The 22,281-nt window shown below is 52.8% G+C and overlaps 1 protein-coding gene across 1 annotated transcript in view; it reads right to left on the reverse strand.

Annotated features, from left to right (window-relative positions):
* TAF4 (TATA-box binding protein associated factor 4) overlaps nt 1–22,281 on the reverse strand; it is a 92,300-nt gene that overhangs the window by 25,034 nt on the left and 44,985 nt on the right. Inside the window, 13 exon segments of the mRNA XM_033186957.1 lie at nt 196–315; nt 763–819; nt 1,605–1,730; nt 3,069–3,199; nt 3,495–3,664; nt 6,137–6,251; nt 6,712–6,865; nt 9,853–10,101; nt 10,891–10,980; nt 12,403–12,525; nt 13,309–13,428; nt 16,358–16,477; nt 17,940–18,100. Coding sequence (XP_033042848.1) covers nt 196–315; nt 763–819; nt 1,605–1,730; nt 3,069–3,199; nt 3,495–3,664; nt 6,137–6,251; nt 6,712–6,865; nt 9,853–10,101; nt 10,891–10,980; nt 12,403–12,525; nt 13,309–13,428; nt 16,358–16,477; nt 17,940–18,100 — 1,736 coding nt within the window.

The raw sequence follows: 22,281 nt of genomic DNA on the forward strand, positions 1-22,281 counted from the left end.
GCTCATGTGATAGCCACAAATAAGCTGATTTGGATTTAAAATGTCAAGTGTAAAACAAATATTCCAGAACAGGTGAGACAACATGTAAATGGTGAGAAAGCAAATTCCCCTGTGTGTGTCCGTCCCCTAGAAGAGGCGGCTCTAAGATGTTCCCCCATGGTTCCCCAGGACCTCGATCCCACAACGCTGCTGTACCTCTGCTCCCGAGCCCGGTCCCGGACAGTCCACTTTCCTCTTTTTCCGGGGCCCGATAGCTGCTAGTGCTGTGAGGTTGGCGTCCCGCTGTCTCATTTGTGCCAGTTCCTGTTGCTGCATCTTTTATTTTGAAAAGGAAACAAGGAGCATCATTTCTTGCATGTTGTTACCTACTACAAAAGTAATACAGAGATACTAAAGGGTTTTCTGTAGTTTCCTAAATCGTAACTTCTTTAATGTTTCGACTTTTTCAATAGTAAGCATATTCTATAATCCGAAAAATAAGATTTTTTTTAATGCAACAGATGTTCATCTTAAAACTCTCAGAAAATACATGCAAGTCAAAAGCACAGAGACTAATGTCCCCCCAAAGGGAAGTCACCATTGAATTTAAAAGTAGGACACCGTTTGCATAGGAAAATACCTTTGACATGATATTTATTTAAACTTGGCAAACATTTCAAATAGACACACAAATGCCTATCAAATAGAAGTGCCAGTTTCCTCAGCCCCCTCCCGTGGGGCATCAGAGTGCGCAGCAAAGCGCCCACGACTAACAGGGCTCACCTCCTTTGCCTTCTGTTTCAGCCTTAACTGTTCTGGATCTTCTTGTCTTGACCGAGACTATTTTTGAAAGAGGTAGAAAAGAAAAGTAAGTTATGAACTAAATGTTTATCATTTAACAAATGTGTTATCTTATTCACTATACAATAACATCCAGGTAATGTGAAAGAATGCATAGCAAATTTGTTAAATGCTTATAGCCAAAGATGAAAATTTACATCACACACCATGAAAAAAGCCAGTACTCTTGAGAATTCAGTAACATTTGGATTTAAGAAGATGCAGTCTTTGAAACACATCTACCAACCACAGGCTGACTTGACCTGATGTGACCAGGTGACAGCGAGGAGAATGGGTCTCGCAGGCTCCCTGCTGTCCTGCCCACACCAGGGATGGGACAGCCTGTGGCTGTGATTGAAGCAAGTGCCCCTCCCACTCCACAGTACCCACCCCATCCCCGGGGAACTGCGGTCTCCTGTCTGACTCTATGAACGAGGAGGCGCCTCGCCTGGCTGGGAATGTTCTAGAACAAGGGCAGTGTGAGTGTGAAGAGTCCGGTCCAGTGCACACAGGGGCTCTAGAGACGTGTGCTTCACATCTGGGTGTGACTGTGTGGAGCGTGAGGTGCTGGGAATCTTAAGCAGCCCCGCTTTTCAAGCATCTACGCTCGTGCTGGATGAATGAGGCTTCTCTTTGCAGCTCCAGGGACAGCACCCATCGCCTCTGCTTCAAGGACAGCCCAAAACATGCTCTGACGACCCGAAACCCCAGCCACTCAGTGAGCTCATTAGGTTGTGCCCAAGACGGAGGGGCCCAGACAACAGCAGCAGATACCCAGCACTTGCCTTTGCTGCCCTCATCAGGATCTCCCGCTCCTGTTCGTCCTTCCTCTGTTTTTCGATTTGATCGAGCTGTTCAAAAAACTTGAGCTGTGCCCGGACATCACTCGCCTGCTCGTATCTGTCGTCATCCTATGAAGAAAGTTAAAATCCTACTTGTCATAAATCTGAGAGCCCAGCAAGCAAAGGGGTTGTCTAGCACCACTGGACCATCCGTGCACAACGCCCTCCCTCCGTCCAGTCCCAATCTGGCGAGAACCCAACCCTCCCACCTCATAGATGCTGCGCCCGAGAGTTCTATCAATGCCCCGTCCACAGAACGAAGTCTCGTATTGGCTATCTCGGGGCCACACTTGTGGGAGTGTCCCTTTTCTGCACTTTGATACTGTCTTTTTTTTTTTTTTTTTTTTTTGAGATAGAGTCTCGCTTTGTCACCCAGGCTGGAGTGCAGTGCGATCTCAGCTCACTGCAAACTCCGCCTCCTGGGTTCACGCCATTCTCCTGCCTCAGCCTCCTGAGCAGCTCGGACTACAGGCGCCCGCCACATCGCCCGGCTAATTTTTTTTGTATTTTTAGTGGAGACGGGGTTTCACCATGTTAGCCAGGATGGTCTCGATCTCCTGACCTCGTGATCCGCTCGCCTCGGCCTCCCAAAGTGCTGGGATTACAGGCATGAAACACCACGCCTGGCCGATACTGTCTGATTTTTTAAATAATATTTACCGTTTTTGCAGCAACACAGAACTACTTTAACAGCAAGGGCTGAGTGTGTGTATTTTCAGTGCTGCCCTGAAGGCGCTGCCTCCTGGCTACGGGAGCAGGCACCACCTCACCCCATGTGCCCTTGGAAGAGTGTTCATGTGACTGCTGGTGAGGAGGGCACATTTTACTTAGAAGAGCTGCTTCATGAGAATAGGGCTGCAGCACCTCAGGGTCTGCCAGTTCAGCTCACAGCCCAGGGAGAGAGGTAGGTGCCCAGAGAGTGAATAGGATCACCTTCCAAAAGGTAAAACCCGCCAGGCATAGTGGCTCCTGCCTGTAATCCCAGCACTTAAGGAGGCTAAGTCAGGAGGATCACTTGAGACAAGGAGTTCAGGACCAGCCTGGGCTACATCACGAGTCCCTCCCTTTTATTAAAAACACAAAAATTAGTTGGGTGTGGTGGTGTGTGCCTGTAATCCCAGCTACTTGAGAGGCTAAGGCACAAGAATCACTTGAACCCAGGAGGTGGAGGCTGCAGTGAGCCGAGATTGTGCCACTGCACTCCAGCCTGAGCGACAGAGTGAGACCCTGTCTCAAAAAGAAGTCGTCCCAAAATCTAGTCCTGTAAGAAATCCAAAACACATTCGAAAGGAACATGGGGGCACTTGGGAGCCACCGCCCTCTGCCTGGGTGTGGGGAGGCGGCTTCCAGCCAGCAGAGTGGGGGTCAACAACAGAAAGGCGCTCTCCTAGGCAAACAGCTGGTTACCTTGTACGAAAAGTTCTTCTGCTGAGCCGTTTCTGATATTTTCTCTACAAGATTCTGTAGCCTTTGTTGCGTGGCATGTGATACATAACTTACTACATCTGGATGTAATTCCGTTATACCATGTTTTTTACCTAAAGGTCAGGCAATAAAAACAGATTTTAAAATCATTAAGCACAGTTCTTTCTTTATGGCTAATCTCTCATCCGGCAGTTAGTGCTTTTATACAACCTAAGGGCAGCCCAGACAGGCTGGTGGGGTGGAAGGCAGTGGTACCCACACTTTACCCAAAAACCACCACCAGCAACCATGTGGAAATCACAAACTCAGACAAAACACATAACCAGGTATCAGGTGTGCTCACCTGAAGCTCCATGCTCCAACAGCGCTGCTGTTTAATAAGGACTCAGGGATTAAACACCAACATACCTATTTCTAATATTCTTCTCTGCAAAGGCGCTTGGAGGAGGAAGGTTTCGTCTTTACAGGACCGCGTTAGCGTACCCACCAATTCAGAGTTGGTGGCTAATATTCTTGCACTTTCTTCTGACAGGTTTACTCCAGCCATTGATGCAACATCATTAATGTCATCATCGTCCCTTGAGGAAAGAAGGAAAGATCGTTTTAACTGTACAAGGAATTCATCGGGAGGAGGGCTGGGGTGGTAAGGGCAGGAAACCCCACGTGGAAGGCAGGGCCGCGCCGAGGCCAGGGCTCTGTCGTCCCAAGCGCCTGCACCTACTGCATCTGCCACAGCAAAGAGGGTGCCTCGCTGCTTTCCTGGAAAGCCTGACCATTTTGCGGAAGGAGAGCTGTGAACTGGCGCCGGGTTAGTATCTACACACAGATGCACAGGGGATTCAAGTCCAGAGAAAGCAGAGCTGGGAACAGCACAGGGACTTCTGGGGGTCTGATCTATGCAAAGCTTTTCAAAGCCAGAGGCAGCATTAAATTCTTTTTAAAGGCTCAGAAAAGTTGGAAGAAGAGTACGCACAATTTTTTCCTGAATCACCTGAAAGTTGCTAACCTGACTCTCCTCCACCCAGAACATTCTGCGTATGTTTCCTACAGAGAAGGGCGTCCCCTCCAGAAGCAGGCTGCCACTGAGACCAGGCCATGACGAATGACCCCTCCCCAGGCCCTCCCCCATGGGCCCTGGTCCCAGCAGCGCCTCTCCCTGCAGGACAGTCCACATCCCAATCCCAGCTGCCTGCAGCTGCCACGTCTTGTCCAGCTCCTCGAGCTGGAAGGTTCCTCAGCCTCTCCTGACGCCTGGGTTGCCCCTGACACCTGGAAGGCACAGGCCAGCTGTGTGCAGAATGTCCTCTTCCAGGCTGACTTCAACCCTCTCGTGAGGAGACATGGGCTAAGAGTCCTGCTGGGAATTCCACATGCACGCAGCCTCCACTTGCCGCCTCCAGCAGTGGGCTCTGAACACGAGGCCGGGGGCCTGCCTGCCATCTCCCAGAGTCGCTGTGTTCCGGGGAGCTGCTCCACAGCAGTTCTCACGCCCAGTCCTCCTACAGGCTCCACGTGCTCACTCAGGGTCTGGCCACGGCCTGGCGTCCCGGGCGGTCACGGACTGTGACTGGGCTGCACAGCTAAGGGCTCTGGCTGTGGGACCCAGCCGTGGGACGGAGGCCACTCTGCTGACATCCACGTCCAGGTCATGCCCATGTCCACTGCTCTCTGACACAGGATGGTCTCTGCTCATCTTGTACTTCCTTATCCCAGCCCTGCAATCAGTCTTTTCTCTCAGGAGCCCTTGTCATTTTAGTGGAAAATGGTTTTTAGAAGATGACAGCTGAGCACTAGGTGTGCTCATTGCTACTGGTGCGTTACTGTTCCCAGGACCCTGCAGTGGACAAAGCTAGAAACTTATGGCAAGACCCATGGTTACCTATGCCTGCCGACACACGCTGAAACCCAGTGGCTTGCATCAGCATTCCAATCCTGAGCCAGCCCACAGGGATCGTTCTCCTTTATCCCTTCTGCCAGGCCGCTGACTCCTTGACAGCAAAACACCAAGGCTTCCCGCAGCCTTGATTCTTTCACCTGTGTATGTCCCTAAGTGTCCTCCCCCCTCACTGAGGTATCAGCCTCCTGTTGGGCCCAGACATGCTGGCCATCTCTCCCTGCTTGGGCTTGGACTCTGGCTCAGGCCACAGCTACCCCCCAGGCCTGCTATGCCCTGCCTGATGTCTTTAGGTTCGATGGCGTGTCTGGGAAAGGGAAAACGCATAGTAAGACTTCCTGAAATACACACAGCCCCAAAACCCCTCGGTCACAACAGAGATTACACCAAGCCTCTCCCATTGCTCAGGCCCCATAAGCACCTCCCTGACGGCGACGCTAAGACCAACTGCTTTCCAGGAGGCCCAGGCAAAGCACAGCATTTCTTTTTCCAGAAACAGGGTCTCACTCTGTCACCAAGACTGGCATAGAGTGGCAAAACCATAGTTCACTGTAACACTTAACTCTTGGCCAGAAGTGACCCTCCTGCCTCAGCCTCCCAAGTAGCTAGGCCCACAGGTGCACACCACTAAGCCTGGCGAATTTTTTATTTTTTTGTTGTTGTTGAGTAAGGTTTCACTATGTTGCGCAGGCTGGTCTCAAACTCCCCGGCTCAAGCGATCCTCCCACTTCAGCCTCCTATAGTGCTGGGACTATAGGCTTGAGCCACTGCGCCTGGCCCAGTACAGCTTTTCTGAGGGTTCTGAAGTTGAATACATGGAAAGCATTTTATACTATGAATGCAATGAACTCAAAATACTACACTATATTAAAAAATGAATTTCCTATTGGTTCATATAAAAATACAGTTGATTCGCTTTCTGGCTATGTGTATGAAGCAAAACCTCTGAGTCAACTCTATGGGAAAACACACTTGTGTGAACATGAGGTAAAACTGAGCGACGTGAGGTCAAAGTGAGCGTGAAGCAGCAGCCTCGGAGCCCCTGGCCACCAGGGCCACGTGGGAAAGACCCATGGGCGGGAATGCAGCAGCACGGACTCTGGACTCCTCTCCGCTCTGGCCACACTCCTCCAATGTACACAGGCCCATTCCTTACCGAAACGAACCTCCCCCAGGCTCCTTGAGTTTATTTTTCTGTGCAGCAGCTGCTTGTGCCGAGACAGCGGAAAGGGCTTTGGTTCCAGGTAACACAGCGGGTTTCACCACAGGGACTACAAAACAAACACACAGTGGAAACCACACAAGGCTTTTATTAGATCAGCTATGTGCTCTGGTGCTTTACAGGCCCAGAGGCACAGCTACCACTCTCCTCATTAGCTACAAGAAAGTTTCCAAAAACTTCAGGTTAATAACTCTAAATTACAGTACGACGTGTAAGCTGTACTTCTCAAGCATTTATTTTCCTGCATTTCATCAAGGTTTTTAAAGTGCAGGAATAATTACAGATAAAGAAGCTAACCATGGTAAATATGTAAGAAACATTTAAAATCATACTGACAGTGGTGATGGTTACACAACACAGTAAATGAAATTAATGCCACTGCACTAGATACTTATAATGGCCAATTTTATGTAATGTACATTTTACCACAATTAAACAAACACCCAGTGACAGCTGGCTCTGGGAGCAGCCCTTGGTCTTGAGTGGCCAGGGGCCCACGAGACCCTCACCTGGCTGCAGTGGGTTCAGCTGGATCTGCTGAGGCGTGGTGAGCATGATCCGGTTGTGAGGCTGCCGCAGGGCGACCATGGGTGTCTGCGTCAACGTCACCTGTGGAGGCCGGATCAGGGCTCCTGGCTTCGGAGGCTGCTGGTGCTGGATCACCTGAGGCAGAACCAGCAGAGAATGGTGAGCATGCTCCCTGAGGGCCAGGGGCCACTCAGTCCCTAGCAGGAGGTTCCTCCCTTTCCTTCCGTTGTACCCCACGCCCTCAGTGAGAAGTCCTGGGAAGACCCCGTGTGCGGCTCAACCCCAGCAGGCTACAGGACCATGCTCTGGGCATTGACTCGGCCAGACCAGGGCAGGACGTGGGCAAGGGGTGCCCGTGTGGGCACAGAAGGGGCAAGCGGGAGCAGATCTGCTGCCTGGAAGCTGCCCCTGGGCACTGGTCAGGGCCTGTAGGTGCGGGTAGCAAAGCTGGGCACTGGTCAGGGCCTGTAGGGGCGGGTAGCAAAGCTGGGCACTGGTCAGGGCCTGTAGGGGCGGGTAGCAAAGCTGGGCTCTGGTCAGGGCCTGTAGGGGCGGGTAGCAAAGCTGGGCAATGGTCAGGGCCTGTAGGGCGGGTAGCAAAGCTGGGCACTGGTCAGGGCCTGTAGGGCGGGTAGCAAAGCTGGGCACTGGTCAGGGCCTGTAGGGCGGGTAGCAAAGCTGGGCACTGGTCAGGACCTATAGGGGCGGGTAGCAAAGCTGGGCACTGGTCAGGGCCTGTAGGGCGGGTAGCAAAGCTGGGCACTGGTCAGGGCCTGTAGGGCGGGTAGCAAAGTGGTGCCTGCTGACCTCAGCAGCCCAGGATGAGATGGACCACTACCCCCCACATATTAGCAGAGGTGACACTGTTGCCTGGTGGCTACAGGTCAAGTGGTTTTACCTCGTCTGAATTTTCTTTTTTTTTTTTTTTTTTGAGACAAGTCTCGCTCTGTCTCCCAGGCTGGAGTGCAGTGACGTGATCTCGGTTCACTGCAACCTCTGCCTTCCAGGCTCAAGCGATCCTCCACCTCAGCTTCCTGAGCAGCTGTGACCATAGGCGCCCACCACCATGTCCGGCTAATTTTTGTATTTCTTTGTAGAGATGGGGTTTCACCATGTTGGCCAGGCTGGTCTTGAACTCCTAGGCTCAAGCGATCCTCCCACCTTGACCTCCCAAAGTGATGGATTACAGGCATGAGCCACCAAACCCAGCTCCCTTTCTGAATTTTCTATAAGAAGGCTGAGGGCTTTTCTACTAGAATGGGGTTAGAGCCCCTAAGTCCTGCCTGAACTTGGCCCTCAAGGGCCTCCACCCACTGCCCCCAGCATGGCTAGCTCTGTCCACCCAGACCCTGCTGGGCCCCTCATGGTAGGGTCTGCCCAGCTCTGCTTTCATCCTGCCTCTCATTCTCACCTCCAGCACAAGGCAGAGATCCAAAACCTGGCAGCACTGACCACGGCCTGTGCTCTGGCCCTGTCCCCAGGACACTGGGGCCCAGAGACACTGGCATTCCTGTCAAAAGCCAATGCTCAAGTCCATAAGGCCTGGCCCCAAACCTCTGGGTCCAGGTATTCCAGAATTTAGTTGCTACCGTTTGCAAAGGTGCCCTGGCAGGTAAACTCCATGCTGCAGAACATGTGTGGGGGCCTGGGGAAGGGGCCTATAATGCAAACACTTCTTCAATAAAACAGGAACACCCAGACTGGACAGGAGGAGCCTCAGGCAGCTCAGGCCACCTGCTGTCAAATGCTCAGGCCAGGCCCTGCGGTGTAGGGAACCTGCCATCAAATGCCCAGGCCAGGTCCTGCGGTGCAGGGAGCCTGCCATCAAATCAGGGAGAAGCCCGGGTTCTGCCTCCACAGGCTTCAGGGTGCAGGCAATGGATCGGATGCCCTGGATCCCACCGACTGTGCTCTGCAGACTCCACACATGCTTATGAGGAGCCCATGGAAGCAATATGCAGAGGTGATCCTGCTGCCGAACACAGCATCTAATTCTAAAAACACCCACGCTGCTCATGTGTGACTAAGCACCAGAGGTCAACACCTGGCAAGAAAATGACTGCCCACAGACCGTCCCTGCTTAAATAGAACCCACCTTTTGGGTAAACTAGCTCCACTGACTAGGGAATAGGGAAGTTCTATCCTTACACTACACTGAAGCAAGGGGCACAGCACATCTCTTTCCCTCTGGAGTCAAAAGGAAGGCAATGAAGCCCTCCCTTTACACAGGAGCTCAGCCCTTCCCAGTGGCCGCGCTTCCCTGGCCTTTAGAAGGGACATCTTCCCTCCAGGCCATTTTACCCTGTTCTCCTCGCTACTAATCAAGACAAAAACAAATGCAACTTGAACAGAGCACAAGAGCCAGCTCCCCAGTGGATACTCTTCACCCAGCTGGTTCTGACGTGTGCACCATCAGAACACATACCGGCTCAAGATGAGGGAGCCCGCACCATTGTGTTTTTTAAGCTGTCTTTAGAGGAAGAAAACCCCTCCGACATTTTTTTAAAACTGCCCTTCTACGTTTGGTGAATCTCTCTGCCCATGAAAGGGAATGTGCTCGAAATGTAACTCTTCTGGTAAAGACATCCTTTCTCTAGCTGCAGAGCAAACGTCATGACTACAAAACCAACAAAGCCAGATCCAAATTGCACATAAATGAACCGCTATGAGCAGCTGCAGCTTTGCCTCCCGGGACCCACCTAAATCCACTCTGCACTGTGAGCTGCTACCCTGTCTCCAGTCTCCTGCTCACCTGTCCCACGTGGGTGCCCGTGTCTTACGCCTGGACCGCTGCTCCTAATTCAAGAGAACATCTGTCTACAAGATCCTCTAAAAACACACTGCATTCGTTTACACCAGTAACATCCCTAGACAAGACAAGGCGGGGACATGCCGGTGGTTCAAAGCCAACTCAACCATTTCATTTTACTGAGACAAAATACAAAATCCCAGGGCCTCAACCCTGATTTCTATTTTAACTAAGGTAATGCCTAAGCTTCCTCTAGCAGGAGCCTTCCTGCATGCTTGGAAAAGGTTTCTGAGCCGTGGCCAATTTATCTGAGAAGCTGGAGGGAGCAGAGGCACGGTGGGCTGTGTGGACCAGTAAGGCGCCGCTTCCATACCAGCGGTGTGGGTTGCCCCTGCTTGCCGACGCCGACCTGCGTGGGCTGCGTGAGGCTGAGCACAGGGGGCTGGAGGGCACTGGTCACGGTGGCCGCCGTCTTCCCGGCTGTGCGCTGGACTGAGCTACTCAGCACCACAGCCGTGAGCGCAGTGGTGGCCTGCGAGGCGGGCGGTGGCGGTTGCTGCTGGCTCTGCTGGATGAAGGCCGCGGAGTCGGGAGTCAGCTGTCTCAAGGCGGGTAAGCTCCTCTGGGTGGAAAGGCAGACACGAGGGGTCAGGGGCTTGCTCATGCGTCAGTTTTCCTTGCTTAAAAATTCAGAAATATCAACTTTTACAGAAAATTTGTGAGTTAAATAAGACGGATCTTGGCCCTCACAGAAGCACGTCTGGATGTCAGGGGCCAGGATCTCATCCCGCCCTCCCACTAGGCAGGATTATTCCTGAGAGCAAATGTCCAAAATGTGTTTAAGAAAACAAACAAAAAGAGCCATATTTTTAAATACTTTTTAAAATATTTTAACATCACTGGAAGAGAAGATTCTGAATGTTCCCAACACATGGAAATAAGTACTCAAAGTGACAGACCCCAAATACCCTGATTCTATGAATGTAACAAAACATCACATGCACCTCATAAATATGTACAAATATACGTATTAATTTTTAAAATGTGCTGATACCAATGATTATGTATCCAACAGAGACAGCCTGACGCTGTTGAAACCCTTGGTCCTATCCGGTTTTGCAAACGCTACCCCATTCCCTGTTCCCCTCACTTTCAGAAAGCACGCGCCCTTCTCACCACCTTGCGCACGACAGAACCACAAGGCCACAGTGTCAGGGGAGCTCCTGCTTTACAGAAAAACACCTAATATTCTGTCCCCAGGCACTGAGTCCCCGGCCCCACCCCTGCAGGGAGCACAGGCACTGTGCACCCTCCGTGCCTGGAGCATCCTCACCCCTGCGCACTTGGAGCATCTGCGCCCCACCCCTCCCTGGCCCTGCTGCTCGTCAAGCACCAGGACCTTTGAAATTACCTTCAGGAAAGGCACAAGGTAAGGTTGAGGTGAAGAATTAAGTTCTCGGTATAACCTGCTTGTGAAATCTTCTGCTTCAATTTTTCCATCCTTAAAAATAAAATCCATGTTGAAATTCTGGTGAATGAGATTCCACACACACTTCTGAATCCCGCATCACTCTGGTCTCGTATTTTACGGCTGATTCCGCCCCGAGTTTCACTGGACAGAGGAGATGGGAAAGTCTGCGTGCTACACCTTCCACAGATACACATGTGACAGGCGCTCACCCTGGACACCGCAGTGCAGCCAGCTGCGGACCATGTCTCCTCCTGGGAGGGTCACCTGTCTACTTCTCGTCTTTTTCTAAGTCTCTTACTCAATGCCAGTCTTTACTCAGTGTTTACCAGGCACCTATTCGGTGTCAGGCATTTTGCTAGGAGGCAGATCAGCCTAAAAGTAACTCCATTATCAAAGCCAGCCCTGCAAGCACAGTGCTACAGGAGGTCACAGCGTGCCAGGGGCCACACAGACAGGATCCAGACAGTCAGGGCATCAGCACCTTCAGGAGCAGACAACAGCTGTGCTCACCCCTGCAAGCAGTCAGGGTGCCCAGAGTCCACAGTCAGATAAAAGGGACCCAGAGCAAGAGGGCCAGATCCTATTTCAGAAACAGAGGCCAGCGTGGCATAAAGGTGGGGAAGACAGGCGACAAGGTTGGGAAGGCGGTGCCTGGACTGAACCCTGAGAGACTCGGGAAGACATGGTCAGGCGGGCAAGGAGAAGGCACGGAAAGACCGGCCACTCCAGATCCCCAGGCCATCCCACTGAGGCCAGCATACCCCTGAGCCATGAGACAGTCGTGGGGAGAGCCAAGGTGGAGAGCCAAGAGTTCGGCCATGAGTAGAGATGTAGAGCTTGGGACTGTGGGTAGTTAAGGAGAGGGGAGGCCGCCAGGAATCCTCCCACCTTCTGGCCAGGAGACATGGTGCTGTTCACTGCGACAGAGGTTTCCGAAGGGGTGGGGGCAGGGGTGGGGGGCACGGCTCTGCCACTGGAGCACGAATGTGCCTCAGCTGGTCTGCTCCACGGGGAGGGGGCTTCTGCTGGCTCAGGGTGCGGAATGCCTGTTCCAGCAGGGACTGCGGACACCTGGGAATTTTACAAGAGCTCACACAGGAGTGGGGAGAGGACCAGAAGGGAGCTGCCAGGGACCCTGGCCAGAGTGCAGCATGGTGGGGGCAGCCAGAGGAGAAGAGAGCCACAGACAAGGGACACAGGCACCAGAAAATGGCAAAGCCCAGGAGACCACCAGGCACCGGTCCCAGAACACCCAGCACCAGGAAGGAGTCTCCTCAGCTAGGCCACACACACCTCTGACAAGTGTGCACCCCTCCCCTCTGCCTGCAGCCTTCCAGAGGAGCTCTCCCTTTGCTGGCACAGGCCTCCCAGGCACAGGTCACAGCAGCAATAGGTGTCTGTCCTATGCAACAGGCCTTAGGGAAAAGGGAATGTCAAGTCAAGGTTTCTCACCAGTAAATTCTGCACGAGCTCTTTCACATTAGCTGCTGTCTCTGTAGACTGCTTGCCAGATGAAGCCAGTTTTATTAACGTAGATAGGAAATTTTTACATTTCTTCACGTTTTCCATAGTTTCCTGGATTAAAGTAAAAAGACATAAGTGAAAAATCTTAAAAGGCAGATTTTTGTCACAGCGTTTGGTTACTAAAATATGCGTATGTATAAGAGATACATATATTTCTCCTCTAAACTTCAAGAAAACGCACCACCTCTTGGCCTGTGGACGGGAGTGGAACCCCGGGCCATGCTCCGAGGGGCGGCCCAGCCACATCAGTCACATGGCCACCAAAGTCAGCATCTCCCTCGGTCCCGCAAGGCCACGTCTAGGAAGGCAGCTATGCAAATAATCAAAAAAGTGAAAAGAGACTCTGCAAAGACGCCTGCTGCAATGTCGCTGACCTTACGTAAGGACAACCTATGCCAATCCAAATGGACACAGAAGGAGACAAACAGGAGGCAGACCCGAAAGCAACGAAAAGTGCACAGCAAAGAAACCCAGGAAGTCGCCGGGGGGGCTCACTGTTTACAGTAGTCGCCCGTCACCACAGGCCAACACTGCGCGTACAGACGGGTGGTGCTGCCATTCTACAGACTGAACGCGACAGTCCACCAGTGACTTTTTCAAAGGCAGGTGTCTGGGCTTTTGCTGTTTGTAGACTTTTGCAGTCTGAGGCCCTCGGGGCCCACCTCAAGCAGCAGAGCCCCACACGCTCACGTGGGCCCCAGACCGTTCACTGCTCTGTGAAGTAGGCAGTAAGCGGTCTGGGACAGAAGCCGGCCCGAGGTCTCAAGGCTGCCTTTTCTGACCTGCGCCATGGGCCTGACCGTCTTTGAAGGCATGGAAAGGAGCAGCTCTTACCGTGGCAGCTGAGGAAGTGGTAGTTGCCCCTGGAACCGTGCGCTGAGGAGTCCCCGTCTGAACAGCCGTCGCCGTCCCAAGTGAAGCCGTCTGGGCCGCGCCACCCAGAACGAGTTGAGGCTACAAGAATCCAAAACACAAGGTAAGCGCATCTCATGCTACCAGCTAATGAGGGGAAGACCAGCCTCACGCCCAGAAAAAGAAAACAAGCCTCCCTGTGGTGGCCAGGACGCTCAGGAAGCCAAGGGCCCTGGACACCTGCCAGTCAGCTGGACATGGGAGTGCTGCTGGGACGCCTGCCCTGTGCCCTGATGACCGCAGTCCTGAGCACCTGAGGAAGGCATGATTTGCACCTGCATCAAAAACGGATGTTCACGAAGCCAGGCACCACAGAGACTCCAGTCCTCAGAAGTCCATGGAAAAAGGCACATAGTGACCAGAGTAAATAATCCTAACGGACAACCCAGATCCCCATCTCTCAGAAATCGAAACAACAGAAGAACAGCTCCTGAAAGCTCCATCCTCCCAGATGCAGAGGCTGGCTACAGGGCAGTCAGGCCTCCACAGCCACAGCCTCTCGCAGAGGAGGGTCCCCAGCTCCCTGCAATCACCCAAACCCACTTTTCTTTACTCACCAAAAGTGAGTGTCAACAAGAAGCCTCCCACAAAGGGGAGTTTTCAGAGCAGATTCGAGCAATGAAGGATGGGTCATCAGTGTCAAACTGTCAGAAAGGAGCGGCTGCTTTGCTAAGCAAATGAACAGCCAGACACCGAAAGGTAGCTCAGACAACTCAGTGGCCCGTACTCAATTCCTAACATTTCCATTCTACATGAGTAATCAGAATGCAAATGTTTACTGATATTTTAAACTAGTACTTTTCCAATGTATAAACCTAGCCGTCAACATTCTCTCTCTCCAACTTCTTAAACACTCATTTGCAGCTTCTGAAAGCAGGGGGCAGTGTAAGCCTGAGAATGGCTCCAGAGCAGCGAGCGCAGCTCCCTCCCCGTGGCAAGGTGGGTGCAGCCCCGCCAGCATGCAGGAAGCAGCTCTGAACAACCCCGCTTCCAGAGGGGTGCGGAAGGGCTGTGAGGAGGCAGCAGGGTGGAGGGGCTGTTTCTAAGTCTGTGTATCTTTTCACTTGTAACAATAAGCATGGATTTTTTTTAACCGAAAAACATCAAATAAAAACCTCCAGGGAAGAAAATGTAAAACGACACACCAAGCTGCTGCTTCCGGACCCCAGGAGTACCCAGGACCCATCTCATCTTTTGGGAGTTTTCTTTCCCATCAGAACTGACTCCTCACACTTACTTCCGCTCCGATGAACACATATTTCACTGAGAGGATATCCAGATCGTGTCTGCCACTAAGTATAATGCAAAAACTTAACCATAAGCTTCACTACCTTCTCAGAAAAGTCACTGTAACCAAAAATCCAGACGCACCAATCAGAGCACAGGACTGAGCAAGCTCCTTCAGGGAAAACACCAAGGGCGGGGCCTGCACCAAAAGCCAGCACACGTCTCCCTGGTACCAAACCAAACCGCTCTTCCACCGGCTTTCACCCCCTGCAGCTGCAGCCAGCTGGGAGCCAGTGAGGGTGGAAGAGCCGGGGTGGGGGAAAGCTGCCCCTGAGTCCATACCCCTGGGGCTCAGCCTCCGTTTCACCACTGAGCAACGGGAGCAGGGTCTGTAGCACTGAGGCAAGGACTCTGGATCCGTCAGCAGCGCGTCCAGGCCCACTGCCTGGCTCACGGCAGGTGCTTCCCCGGCAGTGACCAATACCACAGAGACCTACGCATCCACGGATGCTCAGACACCAGACCAAGAAAAACCCCTGAACCACTTTTCTCCCAGCTGCTTCCCTCACCAGGTGCGTCTGACCAGCTAGCCTCTTCCCCTCCACGCATCTCCACCGCCCCTCCAGAACAGCCTGGCCTGCACACAAACCCTTCTGGGCTCTGCAGGCCAAAGGCTGAGCTGTCAGGACCATCGGCACCGCTGGGAGAGGGGCCAGCACCTGCTCTGGGACACGCCCCCCTCCGCAGATGAAAACGCTGTTCTAGAAACCAGCAGCCACCTGGGTGGGTGCAAAACCCTTCTGGAACTATGCTGTCACTACGGAACGGGACGTGAGTGGCAGGTGGCAGCACGGCGTGGCAGGCACCCTTAAGGCGGCATGGCCGGGAGTGAGTCCCAGAACCTCCCTCGCCTCAGCATAAGCGCCGCACCATGAGGTGAAAGAAGCGATGTCATCTGCTTCCCAGGGTGCGGTGAAAAATTACAGTCCATGTGCCCGCAACAGTGAGAACGACGCCTCAGCCACATTCATCTCAGTGACAGCTGCCATCCTCATGGTTACACACAAGGCCACATGTGCACACACACACTGTCCTCACCGCAGGCTGCTTCTGCTTCAGACATGCCTTATGATCAAGTATTAGTAAGCACATAGTTTTTTGTTTTTTTTTTTTTTTTTTTTTTGAGACAGAGTCTCGCTGTGTTGCCCAGGCTCGAGTGCAGTGGCCGGATCTCAGCTCACTGCAAGCTCCGCCTCCCGGGTTTACGCCATTCTCCTGCCTCAGCCTCCGGAGTAGCTGGGACTACAGGTGCCCGCCACCTCGCCCGGCTAGTTTTTTGTATTTTTTAGTAGAGACGGGGTTTCACCGTGTTAGCCAGGATGGTCTCGATCTCCTGACCTCGTGATCCGCCCGTCTCGGCCTCCCAAAGTGCTGGGATTACAGGCTTAAGCCACCGCGCCCGGCCAGCACATAGTTTTAAAGCTTCCAATATGGTGGAAAGCTTGAACAGTGCTGCTGGTGTTAAATTCTGTGTGACAAAAAAAAAAAAAAAAGAAATCCTGACTTATCCCATGTTGGTGGTCAAAGAAAAAGCACTTTCTTCAAGGAGAACCTTCCTCCCTAAATTTGACTTAGTATCCAGTTTAAAAAAAAAAAAAAATCTCCTAAGGCCTGATCTCTGCATCAAAGAAATCAGGTTTCGTGGCCCCCGCAGCCTCAGCAGATCTGCCGCCCGCCCTCTCACCTGGACGCCGGGCGAGCGCTGCAGGGTTGCACTGGGCTGCACCGTTGTCTGGGCCTGAGACACTTGCTTAATTATGGTAGTTGGGGTCACCTGCCGTGCAATGATAGGTGTTCCAGGTGCCTGAAAAATAAGCAGAGTCACCTAAAACAAGCGCAAGTAAAAGGAATTCCCACGCCCAGGTACACAGAAATTATTCCTTCCAAATGTAACTAGTATATCCGAGTGGGCCCCAGGCTTCTCCATGAGCTGCAATGAAGCCACAGTAATTCTAAAGTTTTCTTACCGAAGAACAAGTGTATGACAAACATTTTCCTATATCACAATAAACATATCATTAGGCTTCTTATTCTTAACAGCGTCTCTACAAAAAGTCGTCTCTGAAGAACGCAGTATCTGGAAATGAGTCCTCGTGCTGCTGGCTTGTGACCTCATTAACAACCACTAACAAGGGTGCAAAGGCAGACGGCCAGTCAGTGCCGCAGAGGGGAAGGGATGTGGCCGCCCCGAGGCTAGACGGCCAGTCAGTGCCGCAGAGGGGAGGAAGGTGGCTGCTTGGGACAGAGGGACACCCCAAGTCCTGAGCCTTTGAAGTTTGTCAGAGAGAGACTGACATGGAAAGAGCAGATGGCAGACTGCAACGCGATGCCCACAGTGCAAGTGAAGCCACGAGTGTCTTCCACAGCATCCCACTCAGCAGACAGATGCTGCAGACTTGAGGACACTGTTCTGTGCTACTTCAGACCTGGGTGGTCTCTGGCAGCCTCCGGCACGTCCGTCCACGTCCACGTCTATGGGACAGAGGTACAACTCCAGAGGGTACGCGGGTCACGTGGCAGGCAGAGAACGCTGATCAAGTCATACCAGTCTTCACAAACCTGCCAGGTCGTTCAGAGCAGCAGGGTCACAGTGCCAGGGAAACACGGCAGGAGGCGGAGCAGGAACACGCAGTGTGCGGGCACGTGCAGGTGACAGTCATGGGGCCAGACACAGACACACGCCGGGAAAGGCGAGTCCTGGGCACTCTGCCCTCCAAGTCAGAATCCATGCTCCCTACCACAACTCGGGAGTCGGGAGCTTCGGCCCTGAAGGCTGACGAGGTTTTGTGTGTGTGGCCCTCATGCGCCCCCTAACAACAGCAGCCAACCCCACTCGCACACAGAGGCTCCCGGACTCTTGGTGCCTTAAGAGTCTCCATGCAGCGCTGGTGGCAGTCCTGCCAGTGGAGTCCTAGCACGATCTCTACTTTGCAGATGAGGGGACAGGCACAGGAAGGTGAAGCCACAGGGAGAGAAGGGAAGGGGCCAGGACTGTCAATCCTGGACTGCTCACTTTGACCCCACTCGGCCAGCCCTTCGGTGGGCTGCGGGAGCTGGTGCCTCTGAGCTGGGCAAGGCCCTGCCACCAAGAGAAGGACAGGAGAGCAGCGCCGTCCTGGCCCATCCTGTATGGGGCCGGATGCCGCACACACTTCCCAGTCCTCACTCCCACGGCTATGCCTGGCCCTTGCAGGCTTCCCCAGCATGCGTGGGTAGAGGGGCTGGGCAGGGAAGGGGTTCACACTCCAGGGCACACGTGCACTCACCTGTACGGTGGAGATCTGGACGGGAGGGGCACTTGTGGGGGTGGCAGGGCGGGGCGCCATGGTGGTCTGAGGCTGGGCATGGGCCTGCGCCTGCATCTGGGCCAAGGCCTGCTGAGGAATCATTAACAACTGCCCATTCTCACTTCGGACGAGGACCATTCCTGCAGACAAAGGAGACCTGGCGTCAGGAACGCACCCACCCCAGAGCCCTGAGGAGACCCTGGCCCGACCCAGGGAAAGCTGACAGCTGTGAGAAGAAAACAAAGGAAATCAAGTCTTACACACACGAATCCCCCGAACTCAAAACACACTTGTGAATCACGATGGTATACAAGACGAGAAAACTGTAAAGGTTGCTAAAAGGCCGTAAAAAAAAAAAAATGGCACCTGAGCCTTCCTTTTATAAATGAGCCGGACAGCAAGGCAACGTAGCAATGGCTTCCACTGGCCACATCACGTGCCCCCATGCCCCTAACCGGCCTACACACCCCACAGACATGCCAGTCTCCTTGCTCCCACCTCCTGCCTGTGCCACGGCCATGTCGGCTGGGCTGGGCCTAGAGGTCACAACCATGTCTACGGCCCACACTCCAGGTTCTCCCAACCTGCTGTCCTGTGACGCCCAGACCCAACAGAAGGAGGGTAGGCCACGAGGCTCCTCACCAGAACCCTCCTCTCGGGAGGCGGGACAGTGCTGCCCCCACGCTGCCCTGACACCCACAACACAGGCGCAGAGATGCGACACAACCCTTAGCAAAGGAGAACCATTTGCCCTTCATGGTTCTTGAGCTGAATCATGGGAAAGCAAATCCTACCATTTAGGTTTGGCATTAATTTTAGCTTCAAAAAACAGCAACCAGTTAGATCATAAATTCCATTAGAAACAGTAACACAACGGTCCAACTTTTAAATGGTAACTTCCCAGGACAGAGGTGGGGATGCAGCCGCGGGAGCAGGGCTATAAACATTGCACTCATTCCCGCGTGAAGACTCGGCAGACGGCCCAGCACCACAGAGCTGAGAAACTAAACACATGTGCAATGAGGCACTGCCACCGGCCGTCCCCACCACCCATCACACGCTGGCCGAGCCACAGGGCACAGGGGGCAGCCACTGTGTGGCCTCTCCTTCCTCCCCTTTATGGAGAATGGAACACAATAACCTCAAAAAAGATAAAGTAAGGCCTGAAAACTGCCTGTTGGTCCTGACAAACAAGCGTGGGGCTTCCTCCTCCTGTGCTATGACGCTGGGGCACTCTCAGGGGTTTCAGGAGAGTCTGTGAAGCTGCTGGACTCCAGCTCTTTCGAAACTCAGCATGCTATCAAGAATAACGGTAATGCCTCTCCTGGGCTAACATCTAAAATTCTTGATCCAAAAAGCCACATTTATGCCCATTAAGAAAACTTCCCCCCAAAACATCCCTTTCAAAATAAACTGTGGAGAAATCAAACAAAAACCAAACACTCAGCCGCAGCAAATAACCTGCTGGAATCTCCAAGCCTGGAGCTCACGAACGAAGTAACAGGAAAGGCCTCCAAGGCTCCATCTCTTGAGTCTGCGCCCACAGTGCCCAGAACAGCGTTCAAGCCAGGCGGACACTCATCAGCCATGTGGCCGCCAGAGCTGCTGCGAGTCACGAGGGAGAGTTCCACTCTCACCCAAGCACACATGGGACCTGGGGACCCCAAAACAAGACACCTGGTAAACACCCCATGTCTGTGATGGTTATTATGGAGTGTCAACTTGATTGAAGGATGCAAAATGCTGCACCTGGGTGTGTCTGTGAGGGTGCTGCCAAAGAAGGTTAACATTTGAGTCAGCGGACTGGGACAGACACAACTACCGTCAATGTGGCTGGGTACCATCTAATCAGCTGCCAGCATGGCTGGGACAAAAGCAGGCAGACGAACATGGAAGGACTGGACTGGCTGAGTCTTCCGGTCTCCATCTTTCTCCCGAGCGCATGCTTCCTGCCCTGGAACATCAGACTCCAAGTTCTTCAGCTTTTAGACTCCTGGACTTACAAAAGTGGTTTGCCAGGGGTTCTTGGGCCTTTGGCCACAGACTGAAGGCTGCTCTGTCGGCTTCCCTACTTTTGAGATCTGGGGACTCGGACTGGCTTCCTGGCTCCTCAGTGTGCTCACAGCCTATTGTGGGACTTCACCTTGTGATCCTGAGAGTCAATTCTCCTAATAAACTCCCCTTCATATAGTCATCTCTCCTATTAGTTCTGTCCCGTTAGAGAATCCTAACACAATGTCCTCAAACCCCACACTTCATTCACTGCATTTGAAGACACCTGCTCCTCCTCCTCAAGAGTTCTGAGAAGCCAGGATGAGTGTAGTGGCTCACGCCTGAAATCCAGCACTTTAGGAGGCCAAGGTGGAGGGATCGCTTGAGGCCAGTTTGAGACCAGACTGGGCAATATAGTGAGACCCCACCTCTACAAAAAATATATATTTTTTTAAATTAGCCAGGCGTGGTGGCACACCTTAGTTCCAGCTACTTGGGAGGCTAGGGTGGGAGGATCATCTGAGTCCCGGAGTTGGAGGCTGCAGTGGGCTATGATCCCATCATTGCACTCCAGCCTGGACCACAGAGTGAGACCCCATTTCCTAAAAACAAAAAAATGTTTTTAAGGAATTCTGAGAAGCCAATAATGGATGCAGACTTAAGTGCACACCCAGGAATGGGATGGTAACAGGAAAAAGGAGGCTTCAGTGTCCCAGTGCCTCCACACCCAGCGTCAAACCTGCCAATCTCATAGTGAGTGAAGAGACTTTTAATTATCAGGAGCTTTGTGCTTTAAAAAATTGCATCCAAGGCCAGGCGCAATGGCTCACGCCTGTAATCCCAGCACTTTGGGAGGCCAAGGCAGGTGGATCACGAGGTCAGGAGATCAAGACCATCTTGGCTAACATGGTGAAACCCCATCTCTACTAAAAACACAAAAAATTAGCCGGGCGTGGTGGCAGGCGCCTGTAGTCCCAGCTACTCGACTCGGGAGGCTGAGGCAGGAGAATGGCATGAACCCGGGAGGCGGAGCTTGCAGAGAGCTGAGATCGCACCACTGCACTCCAGCCTGGACAACAGAGCCAGAGTCCACCTCAAAAAAAAAAAAAAAAAGTATCCAGAGATATTTACAGGAATACATTTTTTTAAAAAAAAGCATTAACAAAATTAGCAATGTGGTTAAAATTCTAACAAAATAAAAGTGGCATTCTGGACATCACAAAGTGTACGGAAACAGACATGGGTCACTGTGAAATGTGCCCTATGGTCGGGGCCAGTGTCCCTTGTGGTTAGGAAAAAAGTTGGAGAAGGAATCAAACATCCCACAAGAAGTGACCATGTGACTTCAGGCAGGTATAACGTAGCCTCTCGAAGCACTGAAAGTATCTGTGAACCAAGCATGAGTGGCCAACATCTCCTAAGCCGAACTAAGGCTTGCTTCCAACAAATAGCGCATAGGAGGCGCTGTCACTGGGGACTTTCTTGTCCGCCTCCCTAGTTATTGTATCACAGCCTGACTGTGCCAAAAAGCAAAGTCAGACACTGTGTGATGGTCTGAGGACAGTCAGAACACCAACAGCTGCATCCAAGCCATGTTTCCGAGATGTTCTCACAGTTCTGGGTCCTGTGAGCTCTGTTTATGGACAAATAATCCAGCAGCATCTAGTCACACCAAGGCAAAGAAGTGCAACTCCGTCTCAAGACTTAACTAATTTAAGAGTTATCCACCGTGGTTACGGGCGGCACCTGGCCTACGAAAGGCAGCCGCCCCTGTGCCTCTGCTCCTTTCTCTGCAGCAGGGTAAATGTGGCAGGTGTGGCCCCCGCCCCACCCCACAGATGGGACCCCGAGGCCAGGGCGGACGGTTCTGTCTGAGAGGGCCCCAGAGAGAGCCGCATGGGACACTGGCCGCGTCCCCACCCAGGTCTTTGTGAGGAGTGCAGAGAGGAGCCAAGGATGACAGGCAGCAGGGCTCTCGGATACAGAGGCACAACCGGCTCCACGTACCCAGCCCTCGAGTCAGGGAGGAAGAGGTCAAACCTGCAAGAAGAAACACGATATCCGTCCCAAAGACCCTCAGCGTCCTCATTCAACCAAGACGGGCAACTCCAGGTGGTGACGGGATGGATGGGGCACAGCCCTGAAGGTCATTTTTTTTTTTTTGAGACGGAGTCTCGCTCTGTCGCCCAGGCTGGAGTGCAGTGGCCAGATCTCGGCTCACTGCAAGCTCCGCCTCCCGAGTTTACGCCATTCTCCTGCCTCAGCCTCCGGAGTAGCTGGGACTACAGGCGCCCGCCACCTCGCCCGGCTAGTTTTTTTGTATTTTTTT

This window comes from Trachypithecus francoisi, unplaced genomic scaffold, assembly GCF_009764315.1.
Source record: "Trachypithecus francoisi isolate TF-2019V2 unplaced genomic scaffold, Tfra_2.0 Lachesis_group21, whole genome shotgun sequence".
In the NCBI taxonomy this organism is placed as follows: domain Eukaryota; kingdom Metazoa; phylum Chordata; class Mammalia; order Primates; family Cercopithecidae; genus Trachypithecus; species Trachypithecus francoisi.